This window comes from Lynx rufus, unplaced genomic scaffold, assembly GCF_022079265.1.
Source record: "Lynx rufus isolate CCGP_SWC_20201006 ecotype Redwood Valley unplaced genomic scaffold, mLynRuf1.p SCAF_38, whole genome shotgun sequence".
NCBI lineage: Eukaryota > Metazoa > Chordata > Mammalia > Carnivora > Felidae > Lynx > Lynx rufus.
The window spans coordinates 2,711,425-2,738,213 of record NW_025814854.1 but is presented as its reverse complement, the minus strand read 5'-3'; the positions used below and the strand labels follow the sequence as shown (position 1 = coordinate 2,738,213).

At 66.2% G+C, this 26,789-nt stretch overlaps 1 protein-coding gene across 3 annotated transcripts; it reads right to left on the bottom strand.

Annotated features, from left to right (window-relative positions):
* Positions 1–313: 313 nt before the first annotated feature.
* On the bottom strand, positions 314–26,789 carry CTBP1 (C-terminal binding protein 1). 3 transcript variants are annotated; one of them, XM_047094195.1, is made up of 10 exons: positions 26,690–26,789; positions 17,334–17,529; positions 15,742–15,896; positions 8,026–8,170; positions 6,685–6,891; positions 4,778–4,992; positions 3,011–3,141; positions 2,250–2,377; positions 1,606–1,723; positions 314–1,241 (listed from the first exon to the last, which is right to left on the bottom strand). In XM_047094195.1, exons 2-10 carry the CDS (start codon positions 17,338–17,340, stop codon positions 1,055–1,057), a joined length of 1,293 nt encoding a protein of 430 aa, XP_046950151.1. In that variant the 5' UTR covers positions 17,341–17,529; positions 26,690–26,789; the 3' UTR covers positions 314–1,054. The 3 variants fall into 3 exon arrangements, with proteins under 3 accessions (XP_046950151.1, XP_046950154.1, XP_046950152.1); XM_047094198.1 differs by having other exon boundaries at positions 314–1,238; XM_047094196.1 differs by lacking the exon at positions 26,690–26,789 and adding an exon at positions 17,677–17,885.

The following is a 26,789-nucleotide window of genomic DNA, read 5'->3' as shown; positions in this document are numbered from 1 at the left end:
TGGATGACCCTGTTTGCCCCGAGCTACGGCCAGGAAAGCGCCGCTCTGCACGTTTCCGAGAGAGCACGGAACCACAGGTCCCTGCCACGCCCGTGCAATTTGTGTCTGCAGAGGTCACGGCGTCTGCCCTTGTCCCAGGTCACAGGCCGGCCCGGGGGAGGGGCACGCGGGAGGGAGGGGGCCTTGTCCGCCTGCACCCCCGGCCCCCCCAACAAGGACCACCGCCCCCCCCCCCACCCCGGGGCTCCCCAGGGCCGAGAGCCGCCAGTGTCCCCGCGAGGCAAAGCCACCAAAACAGACGCTGGGCCTGCCGGCTCTTTCTGGGGTTTTTATTTCTTTAAAATAATTCATACAAATGGTTACAGTCACAAACATGATTTTAACCAAAATATTGCTAGCCTACCACGTCAGCAGGACGGCACCCGCGCAGGCCAGGGCGCTGCGCCCTCACGTCCCGGGACCGGTGCCGACGGCCGGAGCGCGCTGTGCGCCACACCCTCCTCTTCTCTCCGAGCCACTTACAACGCCATCTTCGTTTGGAACAAGGGGGTTCATGCCAAAATGAGGAAAAACAGCCTCTGTTTTGTTTCTCTAAATTATTCTAAAAATAAGACAAGCAGGTAGAAAAAACAATGCACTGTGTGGCGTAGAAAGAAAAACGGGAAGGAGTCGTTGTCCTGAGAAGTTTGCCCAACTGCCTGGTCGCGGGTGTGTTCGGGCCGCAGCCTCAGCCCGGCCTGCGGAGCACGGCCCCTCGGGCTCTCTCCCGTAGACAGCTAAGCAAACCGATCCTTTGTGATGTTCTAAAGACTGTACACGGACAAGAACATTCATGATAGAATTAACTACTAAACTTCTTTTGCTTAACGAGGACGCAAAGAACACAGGACAGCGGCTGGCCCTCGGGGAAGGACGACTACGGCTGACGCGGGGAGTGCGGAGCGGCCTCTCGCCCGCGCGGCGCCCGGACAGTCTCTGGAGCGCTGTGGCCTCGCAGACGCCGCCTCCGCCACCACCCGTCCGAGGGCGCCAAGGCTGCAGAGCTCCGCCCGGGCTACAACTGGTCACTCGCGTGGTCTCTATCTGCCTCGGGCTTGACGGTTTGGCCGGGAGAAGGGGCGTGGGGCGGGTGGGACACGGGGGGCAGGCCGTGGGACAGGGACATGGCGCTGGGGACGATGCCTTCGACGGCGGTTGGGATGCCGCTGGGGGCCACGCCCACCACGCCCGGCGGGTACCTGCTGGGGGGGAGGACCGCAGGTGAAGCTCGCAGCAGGGATGGGGGGCGGGGCCTGGGCGAGGTCCCTCCCTCGGCTGCAGATCCCACAGCGCAGGGCCAGCGAAGCGGGGGCGGCTCCCAAAGGCCCCGCCTAGCAGGACCCCTCCCCGCCCCGACTCCTCCCCTCGCTCCCGATTCCAGGGTGGCCTCTGCCCACGTGTCTGGCGCCTCCAGGCCAGAAAGGCCATCCAGCTCGGTCTCCCGCGCCCTGCCCTTCTGCTCCACTGGGGCCCAGGCCAGCATGCACGTCCAGGCCTGGGGGCCCCCCACGCCCCTGCCCCACCCGCAGTCATCACGGAAGTGTTGTGTCCCCGCCCCCCGCTCACCTGTAGGCGGCCCCGTTGAGCTCGGGGTGCACCACAGCCGGGTCCATGCTGGCCCAGTGGGTGGCCGCTGTCAGGTGATCCTTATTGACACAGTTCTTCAGGCTGTCGGGGATCCGGCCTGGGAAATGCGGCGGGGGGAGGAAGGGCAGTGCGTGTGCGGCGGCTGCAGCGAGGACCCAGGGGCTCGGGGTCCCTCCCTCCCCTCAGGCCCAGCAGGCGCCGGTCCTGGGTAGGGTCACCTCGCAGCTCAGGGAGCCCCCCGCACCGAGCGGTGCCCTTAGCTCTCTGCCGGGGCTAGGGATTTTGGAGGGCAGCAAAGGCCCAGCCCAGGTTCACAAGCACAGCCAGACTTTTAAACGCGGGGTGAGGGAGGACACGCGTGCCGAATTCCCACACGGGCGACAGAGACCGGGCATCGTCAACGTGCTGTGCGAGGAGGACCCGAGGGCTGTGTGGGGAGCACCGTGTGGAAGCCGAGTGCCGACTTCTGCACTTGGGGGCCTGTGCGGAAGGGTGTGGACCCGCCCTGGCGCAGGTCCGTCTCAGCTCCGCGGCCCCGAGTGGCGGGGAGCAGAGGTCCCTCTGGCGGCCCAGCGGTTCAGGCCTCCGAAGGGGCCGCACCAGGGTCTGCCCGCAGCCCTCACCTGTGATGGCTCTCCGGATCTCCCGGGCCGCCTCCTCCCGCATCTCGATGGAGGCCTGTTCGCTGTACCAGGCCGCGTGGGGGGTGCAGATCAGGTTAGGCGCATCCTTCAGGGGGCCCTGGCTAAAGCTACGAATGGCACAGAGCAGGTCAGGGTAGTGTGGGGGGTGCCTGACCCTGCCTGGACCCACACTTCACCCCTGTGTCAGACCAGGGGACCCGAAGATGGTCAAACCTGCCCACGGGCCCCTGACAGCAGCGGGGACGCTGCCCCCGCCCTCCCTGCAGGCGAGGGCGCTGGTCCCCAGAGCCGCAGGGCCTCCAGGCCCTCCCGGCAAAGCTGACAAACCAGGGGCTAGCTGCCGACCCAGAACGGCTTCTCGGTGCGGGGCCTCTACAGACGCGGCCACACGAGGGTCAGCTGCCTCGTGCACCTGGGCAAACCCACTGACGTGGCACCCCGAAGCGCTCGGCATGGAGCACGGGTCCGAGCCCTCCCCTTCCCCACCTACAGCACCAGTCACACGCCCACTGAGACCCGGCCGGGCCCCAGGGGCAAGCCCGCCTGGAGCAGTAGCTCAGGCTGGACACCAAGCCCAAGGACGCCGTGTCCTTGGACCCTCGGCTGGGGCCTGGAGACTACGCGTGGTGGCAGGCCCAGCACCACTCCGGCCAGCGGCCAGCGTGGGGCGTGAGGCTGGGTGGGGACCCGGTTGGGAGACGTGCTGTCCAAGGACCACCCAGGGTGTCGCCAGGAGGCACCTGAACGGCTCCGACTCGTGCACGTCCAGGGCTGCGCCCCGGATCCGCCCCTCCTTCAGGGCCTGGGCCAGCGCCTTCTCGTCGACCAGCCCGCCCCGGGCTGTGTTCACCAGGAAGGCGCCTTGTCGCATCTGGGGGACACAAAGGACAGCAGGAGCAAATCGACATGATCAACACGGAGGCCTCTCCACTTGCCTTGCCCCGCCCACCCAGGGGAAGGGCCTCAAGGACCAGGGGGCACAGAGGGGCCGGCTCTGGGACCTCGCACTTGGCCTCTTCCCACCCAGCCCAGCAGGAGCTCTCTCGGGCCGGCAGAGGGCTTGGGGTCTGTGTGGGCCCTGCCCCAGCCCCCCGGCTGCATGTGGTGCCTGGCAAGGACCTGATGCATCCAGGACACGGTGTGGCCCGAGCTCCTAGCCCTGCACACACCTGGAAGATGGGGTTTCAGGACCTTGTGGTGCCCTGAAGACGCCCCCCTCCACTGCTCCAAGGTGAGGGGCTCCACCCTGCTCTGAGGTGAAGGGTTCCCACGACCCTGAGTTCACACCAACTAAACCAGCCCCGCCAAGCTCGCACGGCCAGCCGTCAGGTCAGGGGGGCTCTGGCCCGGTTTCTCACCTGGTTCTCAGGGACGTACCCCAGGGCCATGCCTGTGCCCCCTCCCTCCCCCCTCCAAACCCACCAGCTGGAGACAGAGAGGAGCCCCAGGTGCCCGGCCTTCCCCACAGGACTGCAGGGCCTGGGGAAGGCAGCAGGGGTGAACCCCCCCCCAAAAAATACATGCACACACTTGCAAGGCGGACAGAGCAGTGGACACAGAAAATCCCACACACAGGCACGTGCGCGTAGGCACGCACACACAGGCACATGCCTAAGCACTCTAAAGGCCTGGCCCGGGAGAGGCAGCCACTAGCTCGAGCGCCGGCCTGACCCAGGGCAGTTCTGAAACCCTGGTGACACCGTGTGCCTCATGGCCACTGTCCGGGCACCCCCGGCCCCCAGGGACGCTTCGCCCTGCAGACACGGTACTGAGGCATGTGGCACAGGCAGACGGCGCGGGAGAACGCAAAACCCCTGGGCTTGGCGTCTGCCCTACACGTGGGGATGACAGGACCAGGGACTCAGAAGACAGGCCTGCCTGTGTGGATGACTCCCTAGCAAGTGAGTCTCCCGCCAGGAATCCACCCACCGGGAACCCAGGCCCCGACGCTCGCCCTCCCCCAGGCCCCCGGCACCCAGGCCCCGACCCTCACCCTCCCCCAGGATCCCAGGCCCCGACCATCGCCCTTCCCCAGGATCCTGGGAACACGGGCCCCGACCCTCACCCTCCCCCGGGCCCCCGGCACCCAGGCCCCGACGCTCGCCCTCCCCCAGGACCCCAGGCCCCGACCCTTGCCCTTCCCCAGGACCCTGGGAACACGGGCCCCGACCTTCGCCCTCCCCCGGGCCCCCGGCACCCAGGCCCTACCCTCGCCCTCCCCCAGGACCCCAGGCCCCGACCATCACCCTTCCCCAGGATCCTGGGAACACGGGCCCTGACCCTCACCCTCCCCCAGGCCCCTGGCACCCAGGCCCCGATCCTTGCCCTCCCCCAGGACCCCAGGACCCCGGGCCCCAACACTTGCCCTTCCTCAGGACCCTGGAAACATGGGCTCCGACCCTCGCCCTACCCCTGGCACCCAGGCCCGACCCTCGCCCTCCCCCGGGCCCCGACCCTCGCTCTCCCCTTCCCCCAGGAGCACGGGCACGAGGGTGGCGGGCGCCCACCTGCTTGACGGTGAAGTCGTTGATGAGGTGGTGGTTGTGCTCGTTGAGGCCGCAGTGCAGGCTGACGCAGTCGCTGTGGAACAGCAGGTCCTGTAGGGTGCTCACCCGCTGCAGCCCCAGCGCCCGCTCCGTGCCGTCTGACAGGTAGGGGTCGTAGAACAGCACGTTGAAGCCGAAGGCCTTGGCCCGAAGTGCCACCGCCTGCCCCACGCGACCTGGCAGGGCGAGACTCGGCGTCACCGGGGCCGCAGGCTGAGCGACCCCCCACACCGCCTCAGTCTCCCCTGTGCCCGGGGCCGCTCGCTGTGGGGAGCACGGCCCTGTCCGCCCCCAGGCATCTGCTCCCAGACGCTAAAGACGGGGCGTTCAGGGAGGAGGGCAGGGGCTGGAGGGGGTCCCTGGGGAAGGCACAGGGTGAGGGCCGCAGCACCAGAGGGGTGGCCCCTGCATCTGGAGGAGGGAGACCAGAGGGGCTCGGAGCCACTAACTCCGGGACCCCAGGAGGGAGCCCTGACCTGGCCACAGTGGGGCCACCGGGCAGCCAGGCCCAGGATAGCCCGGCCACGGTCCCAACGTCTCAGGGAGCGGTGCCGCAGGCCAGGGGACACCCCGCACGGCACCGCAGGGCCCCTCTGGAGTCCCCGGCCGGCCCAGGGCAGGGGGACGCCCATGAGGAAAGCGAGTAGGGGAGAAACAGCCCACACTCCCTGAGGCCACCGTGGTGGGGGCGGGGTCCCGCACCTGCCTGCTGAAGGGTGACTGCCCGAGGGACGGGACCCCCAGGACCCCAGGTGAGACCAGGGCAGAACAGTCCTGCCGGCCGCACCCAAACAGCTGCCCACGGTGCCACGAGGCCAGGTAACTCAGCCACAGGGCACCCGCTGCCTGGTAGGTGGGGCTGGACACACGCCCAGACACCCGGAGAGCCATTCAGACAGTCCCCCGAGTGGGGGCCGGGGCAAGGGCCGCTCGGGTCACCTCTGCCAAGTCAGACTCGGCCCACCCGGCCCCACCAGGTCACAGTCTCTCGACAGCACTGCCGAACGAGATCATGCAGCCCCCAAATCGACCTGGCCAGGCACACTGGCTGCCCATCCATCCTCCTTCAACAAACCCCACGCCTGGGGCCCCAGGTGAAGGGTGCCGTCCCTGCCTTCACAACAGTGGGGGCAGCAGGGGGGAGACACTCATGGGGACCGGTCCTGGTGTCCACATGCCCATCTCAGCAGGACGGCGATTTGTGCCGGAGGAGACAGGCCTGTGTCTCACGGACGACCCTGACCTGCCCTGACACAGGTGCGTCCTCACGATCGACAATACCCAGACGTCCCTGTGGCACTGCCCCACACTGCACACAGCGCTGCCTCTGTGGGGCGGGGAGGCCATGCGGGCCAACCAGAGGAAGCTCAGGAGGCAGCATGACAAGGGGGTCCCGTCCATGCTGGCCTCCCAGGTGGGTGGAGCCCGAGTTTGGGTAGGGAAATGGGTCGCAAACAAGAAAGAGAAGAGGGACATCACGGACCCCGGACAGCTGCCTGCGTGGCAGGTAAACCACCTCCCTCCACCCACAGCAGGGTTAAGGGCCACCTGGCCCTCACCTGAAGGCCACGTCCACTTAGCCGTGGTCGGAGCGGGGACAGGGTGAGCGTGTCTGAGTGTGGTGGGCGTGCGTTTGTGTGCGACCCCATGGGCAACCATGTTGGCGTACGTGTGACCCACACCTGCTGTTCCTGGGAGGATCAGCCCCACGCTGTCTCCAGCCTGGAAACCGCCCTGCATGGGGAAAGTCGCCCTCAGGTCGGGGGGACCGTCCAGCGTTGGGGGGGGGACCGGCCGGCAGCACAGCCAAGCCCCGGCCTCGTGGTCAGCCGGGCCAACACAAGGAGCAAGGACGCAGACTAACTCACCTAGTCCTATGATGCCCAAGGTCTCCCCACGGATCCTGGCCGCTCCGGAAGCCACTTCCCGGATCTGCTCAACGCTCTGGACCCGTGTGCCTTCCCGCAGCGCCTGGTGCAGCCAGGTGGTCCTGCGGTACAGGTTGAGGATGTGGCACAGGGTGGAGTCGGCCGTCTCCTCGACAGACGCCGCCGGCACGTTGCAGACCGCGATGCCTGGGAACAGATACGCACGCGCGGTCACCGAAGCCAGTCGTGGCCCTTCCCTCACGCGAGGCCAGAGGAGCGTCCCCGGGCCATCCTGGGAGGCTAGGAGGCAGACCCTGGTTACGTGCCACGTGGAGAAGCTGCCTGTAGGTCCAGCGGCAGACGGGACGGGACACGGCAGGCATCTACCTCGCCCAGATTGCTGGCCACCTGACCTTCTAGAGGCGCCTGGTGAACGGATGAGCAGCTCCTCGAGCTCCCCCAAATGCCAGGATGATGCCAAACACACCGGCAGGGCTGCAGGACGGGCCCAGGGTGGATTCCAGAAACAACTCAGCCCACCATGAAATGCGAGAGCTGGTGGGGGACAGGGGGGCCCAAGCCACAGTGTCCCCTAGACCTGGGACCAAAACTGCTGCCTGGGAGAGCAGACCAGGTCCTGGGACTTCCGAGTGCCCACCTGCCAGGCTTTGAAAGGTAAGCACAGGGCTCGGCTCTGACTGTCCCTGGCGGGGGAACAGAGTGAGGCCAGACTCCGTGCACAGGGACAGAGCCTCCAAGGAGCCCCCAGGCCACGGTGCGACGCTCCTGGGCATGCATGCTGCTTGGGGGCAGGTGACAACAGGGCGGGAGGGCTCGGCCAGGTGAGCCGGTGGTGGGCATGAGCGTGCCCACAGGAGCACAGTAAACTCCAGGACGCGTGACGCAAACCCCACCACGACTCTGCGGCAGGCAGAGATGCCGGAACGTTCTGACAAGTTCCTTCAGCTGCATCCCGGAGGAAAGGACAGGCACAACCAGGCACCGGGGGCACTGCCTCTGACCGCAGGCCCTGGCCAGGCACGACCTGGCTGGATGAGGCCACGAGGCCGGTGCAGACACACGGGGAGGCAAGATCAGAACGCACACTGGCCACGAGCCAGAGGACACGTGCTCTCGCGTGGCTTTCTGAGGAAGCTGCTTTGACCAGTGGCCGGGGCTCTGCACCCCAAAAGCAGGCTCATGAGTCACCTCCAGCCAAACAGGCAGCTGCAGGGGACTCTTGGTGTAAAGCAAAACCCACAGACAAAACCAGATGTGACGAAATCCAGCCCAGGGAAGGACACACGAAAGCTGCAAAGGAAGAGCCCGGAAGCGCCCTACCTAAGTCCCCAGCTGACTTGATGTCGATGTTGTCGAAACCACTGCCGATCCGAACAATGATACGAAGAGCTTTGAACTTCTCCAGGTCCTCCCTGGTCAGCGTGATGGTGTGGTACATCAGCGCCCCCACCGCCTCATTCAGCACCTGCCGAGAGGGAGGGCGTCCGCCAGTCACATGCCGGCCCCACCTGGGCCCCCGGTCTGCCTGCTGCCCCCAAACCAGCCCAGACACCCTGGGTGGGGGGAGGGGAACACCCCACCCCCAGCCTGGCCCCAGGCTGGGACAGTCCAAGGGGCTTCCCGCTGTTCTCTCCTCTGTGCACTGCGGCCTTCTCAGGCCAGAAGCCGCTGAGGTGACATTTGAGGTCACCACAGTGTGGCCCTGCTAACTCTGCTCAGTCTCACCTGGGAGTCCAGGGCCCGCCCCGCCCCATGAACTGCAGGCCCAGGAGAACGCAGTGTACGGGGAGCGGGCTGACCTTACCTGTGGGCACCAGACAGTAAAACAGACAGAGGAAGCTGGGCGTTGGGAGGACACAGAGCATCCGAAACCCCCAGACCCTGCGGAGGTGGGTGGGGGGTGGCGGAAAGCTGCAGGGCCGCCGTGACAAATTGCTACCAGGACCGGAGCGACCCCACGAGGAAGCTACAAATCATCGTGGCAGAGGCGCACGTGGGGCCCCACGACCATAAACAACTGCGGGTAAAGGACGTTTCCCCCGCGTAGGGAGGACGGCTGTGCGGAAGGCTGGGCCGGCGGGGCTGCGACGTGCCCCTCGGATGGCGTCCGCTGCCGGGCCAGCACGGGACGCTGGGGGCCGCGCCCTCACCCTGCACGCAGGCAGCACGGGCCCCGCCTCTCCAGGTACTCAGGTGGGCGAGGTCTGCCCCTGTACCTGCAGCTCCCGCTGGCCGGCAAGCGGCCCAGGGCATTCAGGGCAGCCGCAGCCAGCACGGGCCTCCCGGGGAGATGGCCATGGCTCTCCGGGACAGCCCTGGACGCCTGCCCTGGCGGGGTCCTCCTGTGTGTGGCCTGGGCTGCCTTGCGTGAGGCCCCAGGTGCATATCGGTGTCCTCCCTCCCCAGAGTTTAGATGACACGGGCTGATGCCCCACTCCGCTTGCAAAACCGCCCAAAGGGGGCGGCCCTCCCCAAAGTTAGGGCTCCACCCACGGCCCCGCCCACAGGGCCCGCGCAAGCGTGGAGCTCTCCACGGTGGGGATAAGCCCTGAAGACAGCGCTCAGAGCCGCTGCGCAGGCCACGCCCACACCCGAGGGGCCTGGTCCCTGCCGACCAAGCCCCGCCTCACTCGGCGGCGCCCGTGCAGACCACGCCCACACCCCACGAGGGGGCAGGCCCGCGCGGACCACGCCCACACCCCACGCGGGGCCCATTCCCTGCGGACCAAGCCCCGCCTCACTCAGCGGCGCCTGTGCAGACCACACCCCATGCCGCTGTAGCGTTGCCCCCAGCGTGCACGGCACCCCGCTTGGAAGCCCCCAGGGTGCCCAGCAGCCACACAGGAGGCTGGGACGCCTGGTTTCTGGGGGGCTTGGCCCAGGTCCAGGAGGGCAGCAGGACCGCGCCCCAGGGCCGCGAGCACGGCCTTAAAGGGCTGTGGTGGCAAGAGCCGGACGTCAGCGGAAGAGCCGCAAGGTCCCATCTCTGGGCCGGCGATGCTCCAGACACGCGGTGTAATCCAGGGCATGTCATAGTTCAGGGACCCTAACAGGGTATAGCCGTGAGCTTTATAATCAAGACACCTCCAATTCAAAAAAATGCGCTGGCTACTGGGGACTTCCAGCACCATGCCACCCTGTCCTCCCCCAGACTGAGCTTCCTGTGCTGACTCTGGGTCTCCTGCATGGGGAGGGAGGCCAACCACAGGCTCTGCTGACCTGGAGTCCCCAGGACGAGTGAGGCCAGCAGTGGGCTGTGCACAGGCTGCTGGACGGCCAGGCACCAGGCATGAGCTGAGGGGGACCGCACCCAGGACGGCCTAGACTCCGGGCTGATGTGGGCAGTGGAGTAGAACAGGTGTCCCGTGTGGGGTGCGGGGCACAGTGAAGCTGCTGACCGCCCTGTCTCAGTCCCTTCCTCCACTGGACAGATGGCAACCCAAAATACAGACAACTCCCTCAGGCTGGCATGGCCTCCCTTCTCCTGCCGGCTGAGGTGGCCAGGGGGACATGGCCGTAGGGGACCACACCAAAAGGGCCAAGGGAGAGATGACGGAGAGGCAGGACAGAGGCGGCCTGGGTCCCTGGTCCTGTGAGCTCTGGCTGGCCCGGACTTGAGGGTGCTGTGGGCCCCTGCTCCTGCTCCTTGCACCGAAGATCCTAGGAATTTCAGCTCCTAGAGGCAAGGATGTGCCAGGCTGACGTGTGAACAAATGGGATGGGTCACTGCCCACATCCTGACTCCTGCCCCTGGACTCCTGGAAGGAGGTCCAGGCTGCACAGGCACAGACTTCTGGCACCTCGACTGGCCCTGGTGTGAGAGGGAAGCGAGGACCCATGTGTGACAGGGGAGCAGCAGCGAGTGCTTAGGGGACACAGGGTTAACTAGGAGCGCATGAGGAGGGTGGCTGGGAAGTGGACGCGGGGCTGTGGGGCGGAGGCAAGAGGGCAGACCTTGGCCAACGAGACCCTGGGAAGAGTCCTCTGGCTGCTGTGCCGCACCGACCGGAGATGTGGATGGCCATGGCAGCAGGGGTGGGGGCGAGGGGACAGATCTGCCGGTGCCCACTGTGGGCAGACACGGGCGTGCAGCGGAACTGGGGATCCAGGTGCGTGCAAGCCAGCGCCAGGAGGAGCAGCCCTGCTGGGCTCAGGGACACACGGACTGTGGACGGGAGCTCCCGAGGGAGACGGGGTCTCCGGCCGGGGCAGCTGGACACATGCGGGCCTCTTGCAGAGAAGAGCAAGGCTCAGCTGCGGACAGGTGGAGAGGCTTGCGTGCGTGCAGGCGGCGGGCTTTCTATCTTGAGCATTTAGCCACGGCAGGCAAGTCTTCAAATCGTGACCTTCACTGTCCTGAGCTACATCCCAACACCGACGATCCAGGATCTGACGTTCCCTACTGTTGGGGCATCTGGGTTACGACCACTGTTGGCTGCAGTAAAACCCACGACTGCCTTGAGAGAAGTCGCTAGCAGTGCAAACCAGTGGGTCCGCTGGAGAGGCCACTTCCGGGCTCCGGGCGCCGCTCCGGCCGCACCTGGCGGTTACGACCCCCGCACCGGCACCGAGCCCGCAGCGCCGGGCAGTCCGGGGTGTAAAATGCTACGTGGGAGGGACACCCGTCGTTTCAGTCCTAATTTGCACTTCTCGGCGTGACCTGCCCACATAGGTTTCTTGGTAAATTTTTTCACGTCTTAATCCTTTCTCCACTGAGCCTATTTTAACCACGCAGTACCAGGTGAAGTTCTCAGAACAGGAAGCTGCAGTCCTCAGCGGCCACCCGCCCCTGGCCCTGCCAGGGAGGCCCCGCCCAGCCGCGGGGGGAGAGCCCGCTGCCGCGGCAGCTCCGTGCAGACGGGCACAGGCCAGGACCACCGCACCGCTCCACCCGGCCCCCAGGCCCACGCGCCCTGGAGGTCCCTCGCATTCCCTCTCGTGACCGCGAAGGGGCTGGGATACCCCCAGGTGCCACACCGACCTCCCAGAGGGGACGTCTGTCTCCGTAAGTCGGACACCGGCAACTCACATCCCCCTCCACCAGCCGTGTGGCCAGGCTACTGCCTGAACCGTGTTTTTAGCCCCCGAACGGGTACGTGGGGCCCGCCTTGCAGGATGAACTCAGCCCAGGGGCCCCGGGGTGCTCACAGCAGCAGCAGGGTCTGAGGGGCACTCGCTGGGCACCACGCAGAAGGGGAGCGGCAAACGGCTGGCTGGGAAGATGTGTGCTGGGAGGCACTGGCGGGGTCCACGACGCCCCCTCCCTGCATCCCGGAGGGGAGGCCTCGCTCGCTTCCTTTACACACACACACACACACACACACACGTGCACCATGCGCAAGCTTCCCGGGACTTCAGGTTTACTTACTTTCTGCGTCCACACAAAGGTGTGACTCATTTTGTGAGGCTGGGGCTCAGAAAAGCAGGCCAGTGACACGGTGCCCCCAGCACACTTTGATATGGTTGTCACGGGATGTTTCCCTGTGACAAAGGGCCACGTGCAGGCCCAGAGGGGACAGGTTTTCACAGAACTGCCAAGGCACCACCAAAGCCGGCCGTGGCCACGGCCACCGCTGAGCAGGCGTGGCGCCTCACCCCTCCTGATGCTTCCTGGGTGCAGCCAGGGCCGGGCTAACGTGGGGCGGGGACAGTGTCACCTGCTTCCCGGCGCTGTCTTTGCCCAAACGCACCCTCCGCCGCCCCCCATCCGCCGGGACTTGTCTTGTCCCTGTCGCTTGGAGGAGGGCAGCGTGAGCCGTCTCGGGTCCAGCAGACACCCACCCATTTGTCACTCTTGTCTTTTCTTCCGCCACATGACTGCAGCGACCTTTTCTGTTGCACGGCCCCGTTTTCCACAGAACTCAGCATGGCCACTTCTGTGCTGACCTCAGGACGGGAAGGTCAGCCCCTCCAGAAGCCCCCCTACTTTTGTCAGGACACGTGCACACGCGTGGCCGTTCACCTGGGAGGCTGCCCCGGGGGTACCTGGGCTCACTTCCCGAATGCTCCCCGCTTCCCCGGGGCCTCTCAGCGGGCACCAACACAGCCCTACTGTCTGCTCAGAGTCGCTGGGACACTCCCGCCCGAAAGCCACCTCCCGCCACGCACTACTCGCTGCATAGACCGCCTCGGCATTTGCCTGGACATCCCCCTCACTTCTCGCGCGGCCCCGGTACCTCCCTCCGGGGACCAGGAGCCTCGCTTTTGACCAGGGCTCTCGAAACACTTTTCCTGTGCCCTTGCCGTCTTCCTTGACACGTCCCCACGCTGCCTACAGGTGCCCCACTTTCCCAGAAATGCCCCTCAGGGACTTCCTGCTCCAGGCCGGCTGATGGCACCTTCCCACCTGCCGTGCCCCCCCCCACCCCGTCCCCCCCGGACTGCCCCTCTACTTTGCAGGTGCCGCTCTTTAAGGAGCTTCCAAGAGTAACTGAGAAACGCCCCTGCCTCTGCGGTCTGACAACGTGCAACCCTGGGTTGGAAACTGGTTTTCCCAGAAGCGTTAAGGTGCCCAAAGTTGGGCTGGTGGCGGGATCTGCCACTTGAACAGCAAAGCATCCCGCGGGCCCCCAACACTTGTCCTGGGTTCGCGGCAGGAGAGCCAGAGTCTCCAGTTAGCTCTGGAAGGTTTCTTCATCACATCCGGTGACGCGTTCAGTCTCTCCTCCGTAACCCTCAGGTAACATCCGACATCCAGCTGGTTACAAGCAGGTACAACTAACTCCCTGATCCACGGTGATGTGGAAGAGAAGCCGTTTCCCTCCCAAGCCAAAGCCCTCAGATAGGTGGTCCCGGGGCCCTGTGTCAGCTCCACAGCCATCAGGGTCCAGGGCTCCCGTCTGGTGGCTCTGCCACTCCCAGGTGGCTGCCCAGGCCCCAGCCATCACACGTGGTTTCCGGCCCACAGAGAGGGAAGGCGGCTCTGCACACAAGGCCTGTCACCTCTTCCTGGTTGGACTTAGTCCCCGGGCTATGCCCGGCAGCAAAGCCTGGGGAAGGAGGTGTGTTTCCGCCGGGTAGTGGGAGGCTCCCGAGGGTGGCAGCTAGGCGGGCGCGCCCGGCCGAGAGCCCTTGGGTCTGCAAGGCTCTCCTCTGGCCTCGCCTCTTCCACCTCTCCTTCAGGCTCCCCTTGGCTGTGTCTTCCAAGCTTTCTATTAAAATTTTTCCACTCGTGTGTTTGATTTCCAAGCGCGCATTCGAGTTCTCGGGTGCCGCCTTCCCGCCGGGAGCCGCCGGCTGCACAAGCAGGTGCCCCGTAGGTCTCGCTGAGGCTCTGACTGGCCGGGTCCCAACGCTCTCTTCTACCCAAAGCGTGAATCACAGGCCGTTTTTCTCTGCGAGTACCCGTCGTCCTGTCTTCCCGAGCCGTCTGGCAACGTCTGTCTGTCTGCTGGGCGTGGGGCGGAATGGAGCTGAGGCCCCTCACTGCCCCTCCCCGGGTGTCTGACTTGCTTATCTGGGTTTTACGTTAACTTATCAAGATAGTTTTGATAAATTACAATTTTAAAAGAAAACACGTTTTGGGTTAGTGTTCAAATTTATTGGTAGAACTTGCTTTTACTATCGCTTATGGTTTTTAAACATTTCTATCTGTAGGTCTCTTTCATGCCCTATACGGGTGGTAGTTTTCAGCGAAATGCTTTGGGGGCGCCTGGGTGGCTCAGTCAGTTAAGCGTCCGGCTCTCGACTCGGCTCAGGCCTTGACCTCAGGGTTGTGTGTTTGAGCCCCACGTCGGGCTCTGTGTTTACAGCATGGAGCCTGCTTGGGATTCTCCCTCCCTCCCTCTCTCTCTGTCTCTCTCTGCCCCTCCCCGCCTGCATGTGCACACTCTCTCTAAAATAAAACTGAAAAAAAATTTCTTAAGTAAAAAAATGAACTAAAAGTTTTAGTCTGGAACAGCAAAAGGTTCACAATCGCCCTCCCAGCTCCATCGTTCCACACGCACGGGTGTGCGCGGCCACATGGTTCCGCCCGGTGGTGACTGAAGTGGCCAGCACCTGGGCGGGCCACAGGCCAGACCGTCACGTGGGCAGAGCCCCGCTCGGCCCCGTGTTCCTCGCCTGGGCACCCGAGCCCCCATGCGCCTTGCCCCGGCGCTGCCGAACTCGCCGACCGTCGGGACGGGAGGGTCTCTCCTCTGGCATAAACACCGGGGGGGGGGGGGTCACTGTGGGGGTGTCGCAGCATGTGCCTCCTCCAGAGGGGCTGCTCCGCGAGCGCCCCACAGCGGGCGGCACTCCGCCAGCCCTGGACGGTGGCGGGCCGTCACTTGGTCACGGCGCTCCTGCCCCCCCCCACCGGCCCACCAGGTTCCTGAGGTTTCTATCAGCAGCGCACACGCTCAGCCCCACCCTCGGCGTCCTGGCCCCTGTGGGTTTTCTTCCACAGCCATGGGTTCTCTCTCTGTGTGGGCGGGGGCTGTCTGCCCGGGCCCTCGAGTTCTGTGACGGACACGCAGCAGAAAACGGCTGCTGGGAGGGACGTGGCTTGGCCGACAGGGCCATCACCTACAGGGGACTGTCCGTTGCCTCTGCCGGGCCCCCAAGGCGCAGCGGCGTGGGGTCGCCGGCAGCCCAGATCAAGGCTTGACACGGACGCGTGGGGCAATGTGGGGGTGGCGGGCGGCGTGAGGACGGCGGCTTCGTCCCGTCCATCCTGTCACCAGGGCCCCAACCCAGACCCGGGGCTGGGCTGCCCGCAGCAGGCCCTCCAGGAGCCACGTCCAGAAGCAGACACCCCAGGCCTAAATGCTTGGCCGCCAGCCCGGGACGCCCCAGGTGACCAATGTGGGACCAGGATGACGCAGCTCACCGGCCCCCAGTCCTGTCTGCCATGTCCGCGGCCCCCGGATCTGCTTTCTGGGAACATCTGGTCGCAATGGCAACGGCTCGAGATGCCAAGCAGTAGCCGTCTCCGCCTCCGACAGGGTGGGGTGACGATGGCCGCACGTGTCTTGGTGGCCCGGGAGCCGCTGAGGCTCACGCCTGAGGGACCCTCCTGCCCTCCTCGCTCCCCCGAGCACCCCGCGCCGTTACCTTCTCGTGGATCTCCTGCGTGGACTGTGCGTCACAGAAGGCCACCGTGGCCACGTCCTTCAGGATGGGCATCTCCACCGTGCAGTCCCGGCCGTCGAGCAGCGCTACCAGGGGCCGGGGGTGCATGGGCCCGTTCATGATCGGGGGTCGGACGCCTGCGGAGACAGGAGTGGACGCTCAGCACAGCGGCGGCCCCGGCTGAGACCTCGAGCCCCCTGCCACCCGCCACCATCCGCAGCCCGGCGCTGGCCCCGAGAGGTCCCACGTGTGCTCGTCTGGACTTTGCCAAACCAGGGTTATGAGCCACCGGGAGAAGCAAACCAGTGTCTGCTACAGCTCACTGACGCCCGAGTGAGCAGGGACCCCGCCGACGGTCACCACCCCACGGGGCTCAGGGCTGCAGACACACGAGGAGGCGCCGGGGCAGCCGCGGTCTTCACCACTGTGACCCCGGGACACGCAGACGCAGCGCCACAGGCCTCGTGATGGCATCCGTTCTTTTCCGCCTCTGGCGGCAGCGTGGCTACCCAGAAGCCCTGAAGGGACCGCTTCCGCTGGCAGATTTGAAGAGCAGGGACCGTGCGGGGCGGGGGAGGGGTGAAACCTCCGCGATGCGGTCAGAGCCCCCACCTTGCCCGGCGGGGGACTCAGAATCGCCAGACGCTCCTTCCACACAGGAGGGGACTACGCCTCATCCAGGAGGGCCTCCCAGGCGACGGGACCAGCCCCGCGCACCCCACGGCCTCACGAAGACTCGCCCCGGGGAAGGCCCACGGCCCCAGTGCGCCGCCTACGCGAGCCGCCTGGACGCGGCGGCCCCAGCGGGTGGCTCAGAGCGGGGTCTGCAGGGCCAGAACCCCATTTCTGCTGCCTCCCTCCCTGCCCCGCGAGCGGTGCGATTCCCGCCCCCGGGGGGCCCGGCACAGGCGCGGTTTCCAGACGGCCCGGAGCTGCGCGCACCGACGGCGCTCACGTCTCCAGCCGTGCTGGGACGGTGATCTCACTTAGAAGACTGACTTTACCAGCGGAGGCTTATCGCCGCCGTTCTCGAGTGACCTGGAAGACGCCCGCCGTCAGAGTCCCTCAGCTCTAACTCCTGACGAGCACGGACCGGCGTCACCCCCGCGAGCTGAGCTCTGAGGCTGTAAGGCCCCCCTGCGGGCCCGGACACCGCCGATGCCAGGGCGCCGCCCGCTGGAGAGCAGGCCCAGTCCGCAGGGCTGCCCAGACGCAGCGTCGGGACCCCCGACCGGACGACGCCCCCTCACCCAGGGAGGCCCCGGCCTCCCGACCACGCAGCCAGCACCGGAACAGGCCTTGGGTTTCTGCGGCAACTCCCCAACCCGGGACCGAGCTCGCGGGCGGACGACCAGAACAAACCCAGCATCGACCTGTGGCCTGGCCCACCTGCCCTGGGGAGGCGTGGCGGGGGGGGGGGGGGGCTGGGCCCCCCGAGGAACCCCCTCGCTCCACCGCACGCGGGGCCTCACTGAGGCTGTCCTGACCCGCCGCACGTGCCGAACGGACAGGGTGACCGCGGTCGCAGAGGGCCTGGTTTCCAGCTGCTTCACACTCCGGGAGCCCCGACCAACCTGACATTTCTTAATATGGGCTCAGCTTCCACGACCATGAATTCGACTTTTCAAAGCGTTTTATCTTCAGAATCCCCCGGCAGAACCGCGTCCTGTCACCGGATCCTCATCCCACGTCTTTAATTGTCTCGAACCAAAGCTCTTAGGCTCCTGATTCTTGGCCACCACTGAAGCCTGCGCCGGGGTCAAAGTCTGACTAAAAATTAAACACAAGAGACACGTTAAAATACCGTCGAGAGCCAACTAGGACTCCCAGACGCCGGAAATTCCACACTGCATCCTTGATCCTGTGCCCGCGGCTGCCAGGCCGGGACCGCCCAGAGCCAGGAGCCGCGCTGCTTACCCTGAAGGTCCTCCTGGCACGTGGGAACCCCGCCCCAGGCGCTACCAGTGTCCGCGAGGTGCGAGGCCGGGGCCCTGGGGGCTGGTCTGCCGCCAGTCCTGCAAACCTCTGTCTCGTGCTCCCAACGGCCTCCTGGGCCTCTGTGACTGTGCAGGGAGAGTGGACTTCTGAGGGGGCCACCGAGAGGGGGACCGCAGGATGCAGACCGGGACACAGACACCTCTGTCCTGCACCACACAGGACCCAGGCGGGGGCTGTCCCCCAGGCCCCCTCTGCCAGTCCCCACAGGCCACATCCCGGGCACCGGCATCGACTCAGGCACGGCCCCCCCACCCCCCGACAGGACACTGAGGACACACTCCTGGTCACACACCTGTACGGTCGGGCTGAGGACGTGCCAAGAGCTGGGACTGAGCACGGATGCTCAGGACCCCTGCTCTCAGCATGGGGACAGTGTGCCAGGGTGGCCCCGAGGCCTGGCCGGGAGCCATGGTGGCCGGGACCCGCGACACCACCGGTGTCAACCTTGGGATCAGATGGCACCTCGGGAGGCCAGCACGGAGCAGGGACCGGATGCACTCGTCCCCCGCCCGATGCCGGCCACAGGGATATCGGGCAGACCGGCCACAGCAGGGACGTACCTGCGGCTCATGGGACCCATGTGGCTCTCACCCTTGCCAGACTCCGGCTGTGACCGCCACTTCTGCACCAAGGCAGGTGCCCTGTGGTCCTGACCCGCGAGCCTAGGCTGTGCCAGAAGGCCACGCTCGACCACAGCACCTCCCGGGTCTGCTCACCTTTAGTCTGTGCAGGTGTGACCTCTGACCCATATCCTCTGTCCCCGCCCCCGAGCGAGGATGTGCCTTACAACCCGAACCTTTGCCGACTGGGCTCGACCGGGCAGGACCCAGCCTGCAGCAACCCTGGGACACGTGGTGGCAGGGGAGCGGGGGCGGCCCTGTGTGTGCGGGAGTCTAGGGCTGGTGCAGGAGGTAGCAGCAAGGCCAGACCCAGGCCAGCCCCGCCCCGCCCCGCCTCCCCGGGAGGCAAGCCTCACCCTCGACCTTGACCTTCAGAAGGCGAGCAGGGGGCCAGCAGGGGGCCAGCAGCGGGCCTGAGGTGTCTGGGCCAGGGGCGGCAAGCTGGCTGCCAAGGACACAGGTGTCCACCAAGGACAGCTGAATCAGAGCCCTCGAGTCTGGCTGGCCTGGCCTCCCCAGGACTTCTGCGCCTCCCTGGTGGTGAGTGCCCCGACTGGCCCCAGAAGAAGCGCCACTTCCCAGGCCTCACGGGATCCCCACGTTCCCTGGCCAAGTGGGGTCGCCCTGTCTGCCCTGCCTCGCCCCGCACAGTCAGCGAGTGCAGGGGAAGGGGGGCTGGAACAGGCCACAGCCAACCGTGCAGTCACTAGGCTTTCTTCAGTCTTCCCCCTAAATCCTGAAAGCATCCAGGGTGTCTCCGGCCGGATCCTCCCTGGTCGGCGTGGCCCTCGGCAGACGGTGTTTCCGCACGCCTGCACGTCCTCCGAGGGGCCCAGGGCCACACGCCCTGTACGCACGGGTCCGGAGTGCCCTTGCACCCCTGGGGAGCTGAGCCAGACGCCTCAGGCACTCTGGCGTCACGCCCTGGATTCTCCCGTGCCCACTGCTAACCTCTGCTGTGAAAATGATTTCAGAGGGAAGCGTGGCTTTGCCAAACCTGACCTGGGTTCAGAAACCCTCGAGCAGCCTCAAGGGGTCGGGGTGTGTTTCCGGGCCACCTCACTACGGGCAGAGGTGTGAGCCCCACCCAGGGAAGCACCAGCCGGCGTGGGGCTCAAAGGCCAGCCCGAGTCAGGCCCCACGTGCAGATGGGTGGTGACTTCAGGCTCGGGCCACACACCCATGAAGGCCAACCTGGCTCCCGCCTGCCCCGGTGCCCCACGGGTCTCAGTGCCTGGTGCCTGGGGCCGGGGAGGGTGACCCAAGTCCAGCAGCAGAAGAAGCCAAGTCCAGTGCGGGAGAGAATAACAAGGCCGTACGACTACAGGAAGCTTCTAGGCTGGTGCCGGGGGGCATTCGAGTTGTGAAAATACCATCTCCACCTGGTTTCTAGAAAATGCCAGAGAGAAGCCCCCCTAAGTGATCTCACTGCTCAGAACAACTACAGAGAGCCACAAGGACACAGAGGTGGGAGAGAGGGTGCAGCAAAGGACTGGGGAGGACACACGGTGGGGAGAGGTTCCTTGCGGGCCGGCAGTAAGGACAGGGCCAGGGTCACTGGGGTCCCGAACTGTGTCTGCTCTCCTCGCTGAAGTACCTTTTCTCGAGCAGTTTTGCCGTGTAATCAATTGTCTAGAATTCAGTTTTGCCATAAATGATAAAATCACAAAAACTAAAAAATGCTCATTAAAAAAGACAAAATGCGGGGAGCCTGGACGGCTCAGTCGGTTCAGCACCAACTCTTGATTTCGGCTCAGGTCATGATCTCACAGTTTGGGAGTTCGAGCTCAGCACTGGCCTCTGGGCTGCAGCACGGACCCTGCCTGGGATTCTCTCTGCCTCTCTCCCTGCCCCTCCCCCATGCACACAAGCTCTCTGTCTCTCAAAACAAGTAAATAAACTTGAAAAAAAAAAAAGACAAAATAAAACGCGAAAAATGAACAACGAAATTAGGAAGACCTTACCGTAAAACGGAAAAACATTAGCACGCGTGCGCACTGGCACGTGCGGGTTCGCCTGGTGCTGGTGCCACAGGCGCTCGACCCCAAGAGTGGCCCGCGCGCCGGGAAGGGGCGCCAGCTGGCACGCACCGGCACGTCCCCGCCGCCGCTAATTCCAGGCGCCCCGCCACACGCCCACCACACGCCCCCCGTGGCTCAGACCCCGCGGGGCTGGGAGACCATCAGGAGGGCTGAGCTTTCGTAACAGCGAAAGGGGCGTTCCCCCTCAACAGGGAAATGAAACCAAACGTCCACCAGTCAAGGAAACCTCTGGACGGTCCACGGTTATCGTTCGCTCTTCCGCAGCAAAACCGCCTTCCGGCCAGTTAGTTACGTGGCGGACCACCTCGCGCTGCCCCAAGCTCCCCAAACACGCGTGTCCGGCACCTACACGCGGCAGCCCCAGGCCAGGCCTCCTGCCCCCGTGGGCGAGGGACAGCTGGAGAGAGTACGGCCAGCAGGGTGGACCCCAGGGTCCCCGTGGGTGCCCTGCCCGTGTCCCTCCGCCCCACCCCCTTCCTCCCGGTGCCCATCCCACGATGACCCACAGGAGGCTCCTGAGAGTCCCCTGCTCCAAGACGGCAGCAACAGCTCTTGTACCGAGAGCCCCTCGCCAGGGGACGGGGCCTGACTACCGGGGGTGGGGCCCAGAGACCCGACGGGGGTCTGGGAGCGTGGGACACAGGGCTTCCGCGCCCGCCCGACCCCGTACTCGACACTGCCGGGCTCCCTTCTGTCCCCGCCCGGCCCCGACGTCCCACTCCCGACGACATGCGGGCTGGCTTACAGGGTCAGCAGGAGAGGGGCATCTGCGGGCACCCACCTCGGCACCTAACGGGCGCCAGGCGGGCGGTGAGCCCACGGGGAGGGAGTGGATTCCGGCGCCCGCCCGACACACACGTCCGCTTTACTCTGCACGTGACGAGCTACGCTCTCCGAGGCGGTGGCTCTGGGGGGCTGGGTGCCCGCAGTGGGAGGTGACGGCACCCACACCGGGCCCCACGATCGCAGGTGCGCATCTGCATCCCTGCAACTCAGCAAGGCGGTGGAGGAAACGCAGCGGTCGGCACGGCTAGTGACTCAGGAAGCCCTGGCCGGAGTGGGGGGCACAGGGGGGCGGAGGGCCCGCTGAGCTGCGGCGGATGCCTCTGCTGGCCGCCACACGGCACAGGCCCCGCGGAGAGGCACGCGTGAGCACCAGCACAGGTGCCGCGACGCTCGTCGGCACACGGTTCTAGGCTGGCCGGCCGGTTGCCAGTAAGCAAGGCCGCAGCACAAAGCATGGTTGGGGGGGGGGGGGGGCGGGCAGGACTCCAGCTGTGACACCAGCACCTCGGCGGGAACACCCCCAACCGGCACGGGGCAGCTGCGTGCAGGGGTGCACACGCTCCCTGTCCTGTCCTCGTACTCGCCCTGAAGTCTGAAGCTGGTCTCAAAGCTCATCTGAAAGAAAACGGGGCAGGAGAAGGGACCACAGGTCCCAGGGGCCCCTTCCACAGGTGTCTGCGTGGAGCTCCAGGAGCCTGTCACCCCCCACCCCAGACCCCCTCCCACGGGTGTCTGCGTGGAGCTCTGGGGGCCTGTCTCCCCGCCTCCCCCCCCCCCCCCCCGCAGTCACTCCTGCTCTCCCCACCCCCAGCCCCGCTGTGCTTGATTTGACCTGGCCTCCTTGGCCCGGCTCTCCACTGGGGGTCACTCTCGGGAGATCGGGGGTCTGGGGACACCCGAGGTGTCCAGCCCTCTCCAGACGAGCCACAGCAGCTTCTGGAGAACCTAGCCCAGTCTGGGCGCAGCACACCTGAGCTGGGACCCCGGGCCCTCCCCATCCTCCCCGCCAACTCTGACAAGCACTTCCTGCTCTACACCCACAACACACTCCCAGGACTCCAGCTGCTTCTCCAGCCTCAGAGACTAAGCCGTCTTCCCATACCCCCCCCCCCCCCGCTCAGGCCCCAGGTCTCCCCACTGCCACAGCCGGGCCCCTGGTCCCAGATGCTGCCTCCGAGACACTGCGCCCCTGACCCAGACCCCCGAGACCCTCCGGTGCTGCCTAGGCCCCGCCAGCCCTTCCTTCCTCCTCCACAGAGCCGGACCCTCAGCCACAGCAGGCTGCCCGCGGCCAGCGAACAGCCCCCTCCGGACGGCAGCCTCCTCGGGCTGTCCTGGTCCAGAGGCCCCAGGCCTGGCCACGCTGCCCGGGGCAGGGCTGCGGGCTGAGTGGAGGGCGGCTCCCACAGCGGGACTGTGTCTGGCCTGGCAGGACCCGAGCCCGCGCAGACCAGGCCGGGGTGCTCCCTCGGGCGACGCGGGGCCGTGGGGCAGAGTGGCCTCGCAGACCTCAGCGGCCAGACTCTCTGTCAGCTGCACACGCTGTGCCACCCCCTTAACTTACCGTAACCCACGAGGGCACTGACCACCACCCAAGTGCGGACTAAAACCGTGGCAGAGGCACGCTCCTGTCCCCAAGAGCCTCGGTCCCACATACTCCTCTCTCGTGCTTTTATGCGGCTTTGTGACGCTTCAGGATCCCACAAACGAGAACCTGGTCGCCGTCGCAGAGAGGGTGCTGGCTGGCAGTGGAGGGAAGGTGGCCTTCCCTCCCCTCCACACGTGGCATCCGACAACTGCTTTGGGGACACCCCACGCGGTGCCACCACCTTCAAGACCCGGCCAAGCTGCAGGGCACGGACGTCACAGACACAGGAAGACGGAAGTCGATGGCACCGCAGCCTCCGTACAGGCCAGAATCCACGCCTGGGGAGGGTCCAGAAAGCGCCGCCTCGGCCCCCCACCCCGGCCCCCCGCCCGCCAGACCTGCTGGGATTTCCTCTCAACCGTCCCAGCTCCCAGTCCTACCACGCTGTCACCACCCCCACCCCGCCCCCGACCTCGCCGAGCACAGTGCTCTTGTACCACGGCGGCCGTCCAGCCCGTCTACGGCCGGGCTCCAGGGCTGACAGGGACATAAGGGACCCCTTCCCCCAGGGCGCCACGCCAGTGCCGGCCCGTGACCCGTCCGCAGCTGAGCTTCCGGGGACGGCAGTGACAGGAGATGTGAAGTCCCGTCTGGGGACCAGAGGCGAGTGAGGTGTGGACACCCCCCACCCCACAGACGGCGGTGCCGGGGCCAGACGCCTCCCCCCCCCCCCCGTCCCCCGGAGCCTCGCACGGGTCCTTCTTCACGCCACCAACGGAGGGAAACCAGGAGACGCGCTAGCCTTTGACCGGGTCCTCCACACCCAGGAGCCCCGGGCGGCGGCCACAAGCTGTGCTCTGGCTACTGGACCGGCAACGCCCCGAGGGCACGGGCACGGGCAGTTCTGCTGGCCCAAAGGAAGCCCCGCCCATCTTCAGCTTCCACCGGGTTAGGGGGCAGCCAAGGCCAGACCCGCCTCCGGACCCGAGGACCCTCCTCCTGCAGACAGTCGTTCATCTCTGCCCTGAGGTTCCAGACAGGGGTGGCTCCAGCTCCCCAGAACACGGGGCCCTCGGGCCGAGCGCCAAGAACCGGGCCCTGCCCCAGGACAGTCAGCGGGACCTCAGCAGGGCAGGCGACACCAGCCCCAGGCCCAGCTCCGTGCCCCCAGCCCCCCACCCCCAAGTGTCCTCGAGCTGAAGAAAAGAGGCAGGAAGGAAACCCCAAATGCAGTCAGGGGAGAGGACGGACAGGGGCGGAGACGGGTCACCCCTGCCACACGTCCATTTCTCAGAAACGGAGAGAACAGAGAGCAACCCGCCACAGCTGGACAGGCTGGAGGTGCACCAACACCCCGAGACAGGCTGAACAGGACACACGTGCGTGGGGCGGGAAACATGCAGCCCCAAGCGCGCGTCCCTCAAGAGGCCTCGCAGAGACACCCAAACCAAACCCCGCGCTCAGCGGTGGTGACAAAACCCGACAGAGAAGAACCCTGGAGCGACCGTGGAACACAACGGCCGGCCCCTGCAGGAAGTGGAGCTCCAGGGCCGGCACACACAGCGGGCACCAGTGGGAGCCGCAGGGAGGGGAGCAGACCAAAGCCGGGGTCCAGCAGGCCCCCCACGGCCCCCTTTGGCACAGTCCAGAAGCTCTAGGGTGGACAGGTGAACCCCAGAGCACACACATCGCCAGGCTGACATCCAGGGACAGCAGGGCGGGCACACAGCACAAGGCGGCACTGCCCCAGGACCCTGCTCTGTCCCCAGGCCTGTCCTGCCCCGCCCCTCACCCTGGCCCTGGCCCCATCCTGTCTCCTAGACCCGTCCCCAACACTTAACAGGTGCTCACTCACGATCCCACGTGGCCTCACACCGCCATCCCCACCTGACAGACGCACACGAGCAGAGCACACGACAAGCTCAAGACCACACACCCGGCAGGAGCTCGGCCGGAATGCCCCCAGGGCTAGGTCTGTGCCCTGGTCCTCTCTGGTCACTCCCCTAAGAACCTCGGGGATGCCACCCCACACCAAGAGTGGATGGCCTGCACTGACCCACAGGGCGCGTGTGCAACGCTCCCTGTGCCTCAAATGTCGGCCATGCTGGAGGCCAGCAGCTACAGAGCACTCTTTGGTGTACATTTTTATACAAATGAAGTCACTGCTCTTGAAGGAGAGGGCAGATCCTGGCAAAGGGGAAACCAGGTAGGAAAAGGGGATGTGGCCATCCCCCCATTTGCGACCTAATTCTCCAGCCACCCCCAGAAGTGGGAGCTGGGTGAGGATTTCACCTCTGACTGCTCGATTCAGACTAACCAGAGAAAGCCAATCTTGTTCCACTTCTGGGTGACAAGTGGTCCCCCCTCCCCCAACCAGAGGTTAATCTGTCCTAAACAAAGCACGGGGAAAATGATCACCATAAAGGGGTCTGGCCGCTGGCCAGGTTCCCGGCTTAAGCCGCTGCCAGCTTCAAGGCTGTCCTTCCGGGCATGCCCAGAGGTGGTGCCCTCATTTCTCCGCACACAGGCAGAGGGCCGGGCAGGGCACCCAGCCACAGAAAGATCTAGCCTCCAACTCCTGGCTCAGGTGTGGTTGTAGTCTCCCTCCCACAGGCCTCAGGGAGCCAGTGCCCCCAAGGTTCCAACGGCAGAGGGAAGGAGGAGGGGCAGCTCCCTGGCCCACCCAGCCTGGCCCCTCCCCTGCTGGACCCACTCCAGAGAAGGCCCCAGGCCCCGGCGGCTGAAGGCTGGAGTTGACCGGGAACTGCAAGATGGCCCCCTACACTTGGGTTCAACAGGGGGCACCAGGCACTGAGACGGCGACCAAACCAGCACCCACCCAGGAGTGTCCCCAAGCTGCCCTGCTCCCCTACAGCCCCAGACCCAGGGTCCCCAGTGGCAAAAATGGGGTGCAAGGCCCTGCTGGGTTGTCTAGAGCACCTGCTACGATCCTGGTTTCTGACACCTTTGTAAGTGCAAAGGGGAAAAGAGGTGCCTATGACAAACTGAATGGGGTCCACACCTCTTGACGTACTACGGTGGAACAGACTGGCACAGAGGAGTGAGTGCAGCGCGCAGGCTGCTCGGTTGGGGAAGCCCGCGCCCCAGGCTGCTGGCTGAGGGCCACCCAGGGAAGGAAGAGCCGCCCTCCCCACCAGCTGGGCGCTCTAATTTTATTCCCGTTTAGAAAACGAGTAAACAACTTCAAAGGGCAGCACGAAGCGTGCCATAAAGCTAAGCGCCCCCAAAACCGCCTGAATGAGCAGCAGCGAGGGAGGAGCCCGGCATCCGCGGCAGCACGCGGCCAGCAAACGCGCCCGGGGCGCAGGGCCGGAGCCCGGCGCCCGCAGACACGCAGACACGCAGCCCCGCGCCGCAGTCCGCGCCCGGCCTCGCCCCGGGAGCCCACCCACGGCGGCTCCACACGCCGGCGCGTCCAGGTCGGGGAACGGGGACAACGGCCAGGCCACGGGGGGCCCAGAGGGGACAAGGCCACGCGACCGCCAGGAGGCCGGCCCGGTCCCGGCAGGACGGACGCGGGCCGGGACGCAGCGGCCCGGCCCGCGAGGGGCCGTGAGTCCGCCGGGTCTAGACGCCAGGGCGCACCACCGGCGCTGTAGGGCCGGGACTGGGGGTCAGGGGCCGGGCGCGGCGCCCCTTTGTGTCACCTGCGCGGGCGGCGGCGGGCGGGGGCTGGCGTGACGGCGGCGCCGGCGCACGCGCACTCGCACGCAGCCGCTCGCGCACGCGCACGACCCTCCGCGGCCCCGCCCCCGGCGGCGCGCGGGATACCGGCACGCACGCGCACTCGCACACAAAGCCGGGGCCCGCGCGCGCCCGCCCGCCCCGCCCGCCGCCCCGCCCCCGCGGCCGGAAATGCGCGCGCGCGGCCTTACCGAGCGGCAGGCCCTTGTTGAGCAAGTGCGAGCTGCCCATTGAAAGGCGCGGGCGGCCGCGGGCCCCGACGAGTCCGGCGCGCTCCGCCGCGAGCCCGGC

Coding starts and splice junctions, on each gene's coding strand:
- CTBP1 (XM_047094195.1), bottom strand. Junction 6,892..8,025: donor CAAGTCAGCTGGGGACTTAG/GTAGGGCGCTTC, acceptor ATCTGTTCCCAG/GCATCGCGGTCTGCAACGTG. Junction 1,242..1,605: donor CTCAACGGGGCCGCCTACAG/GTGAGCGGGGGG, acceptor CCTCCCCCCCAG/CAGGTACCCGCCGGGCGTGG.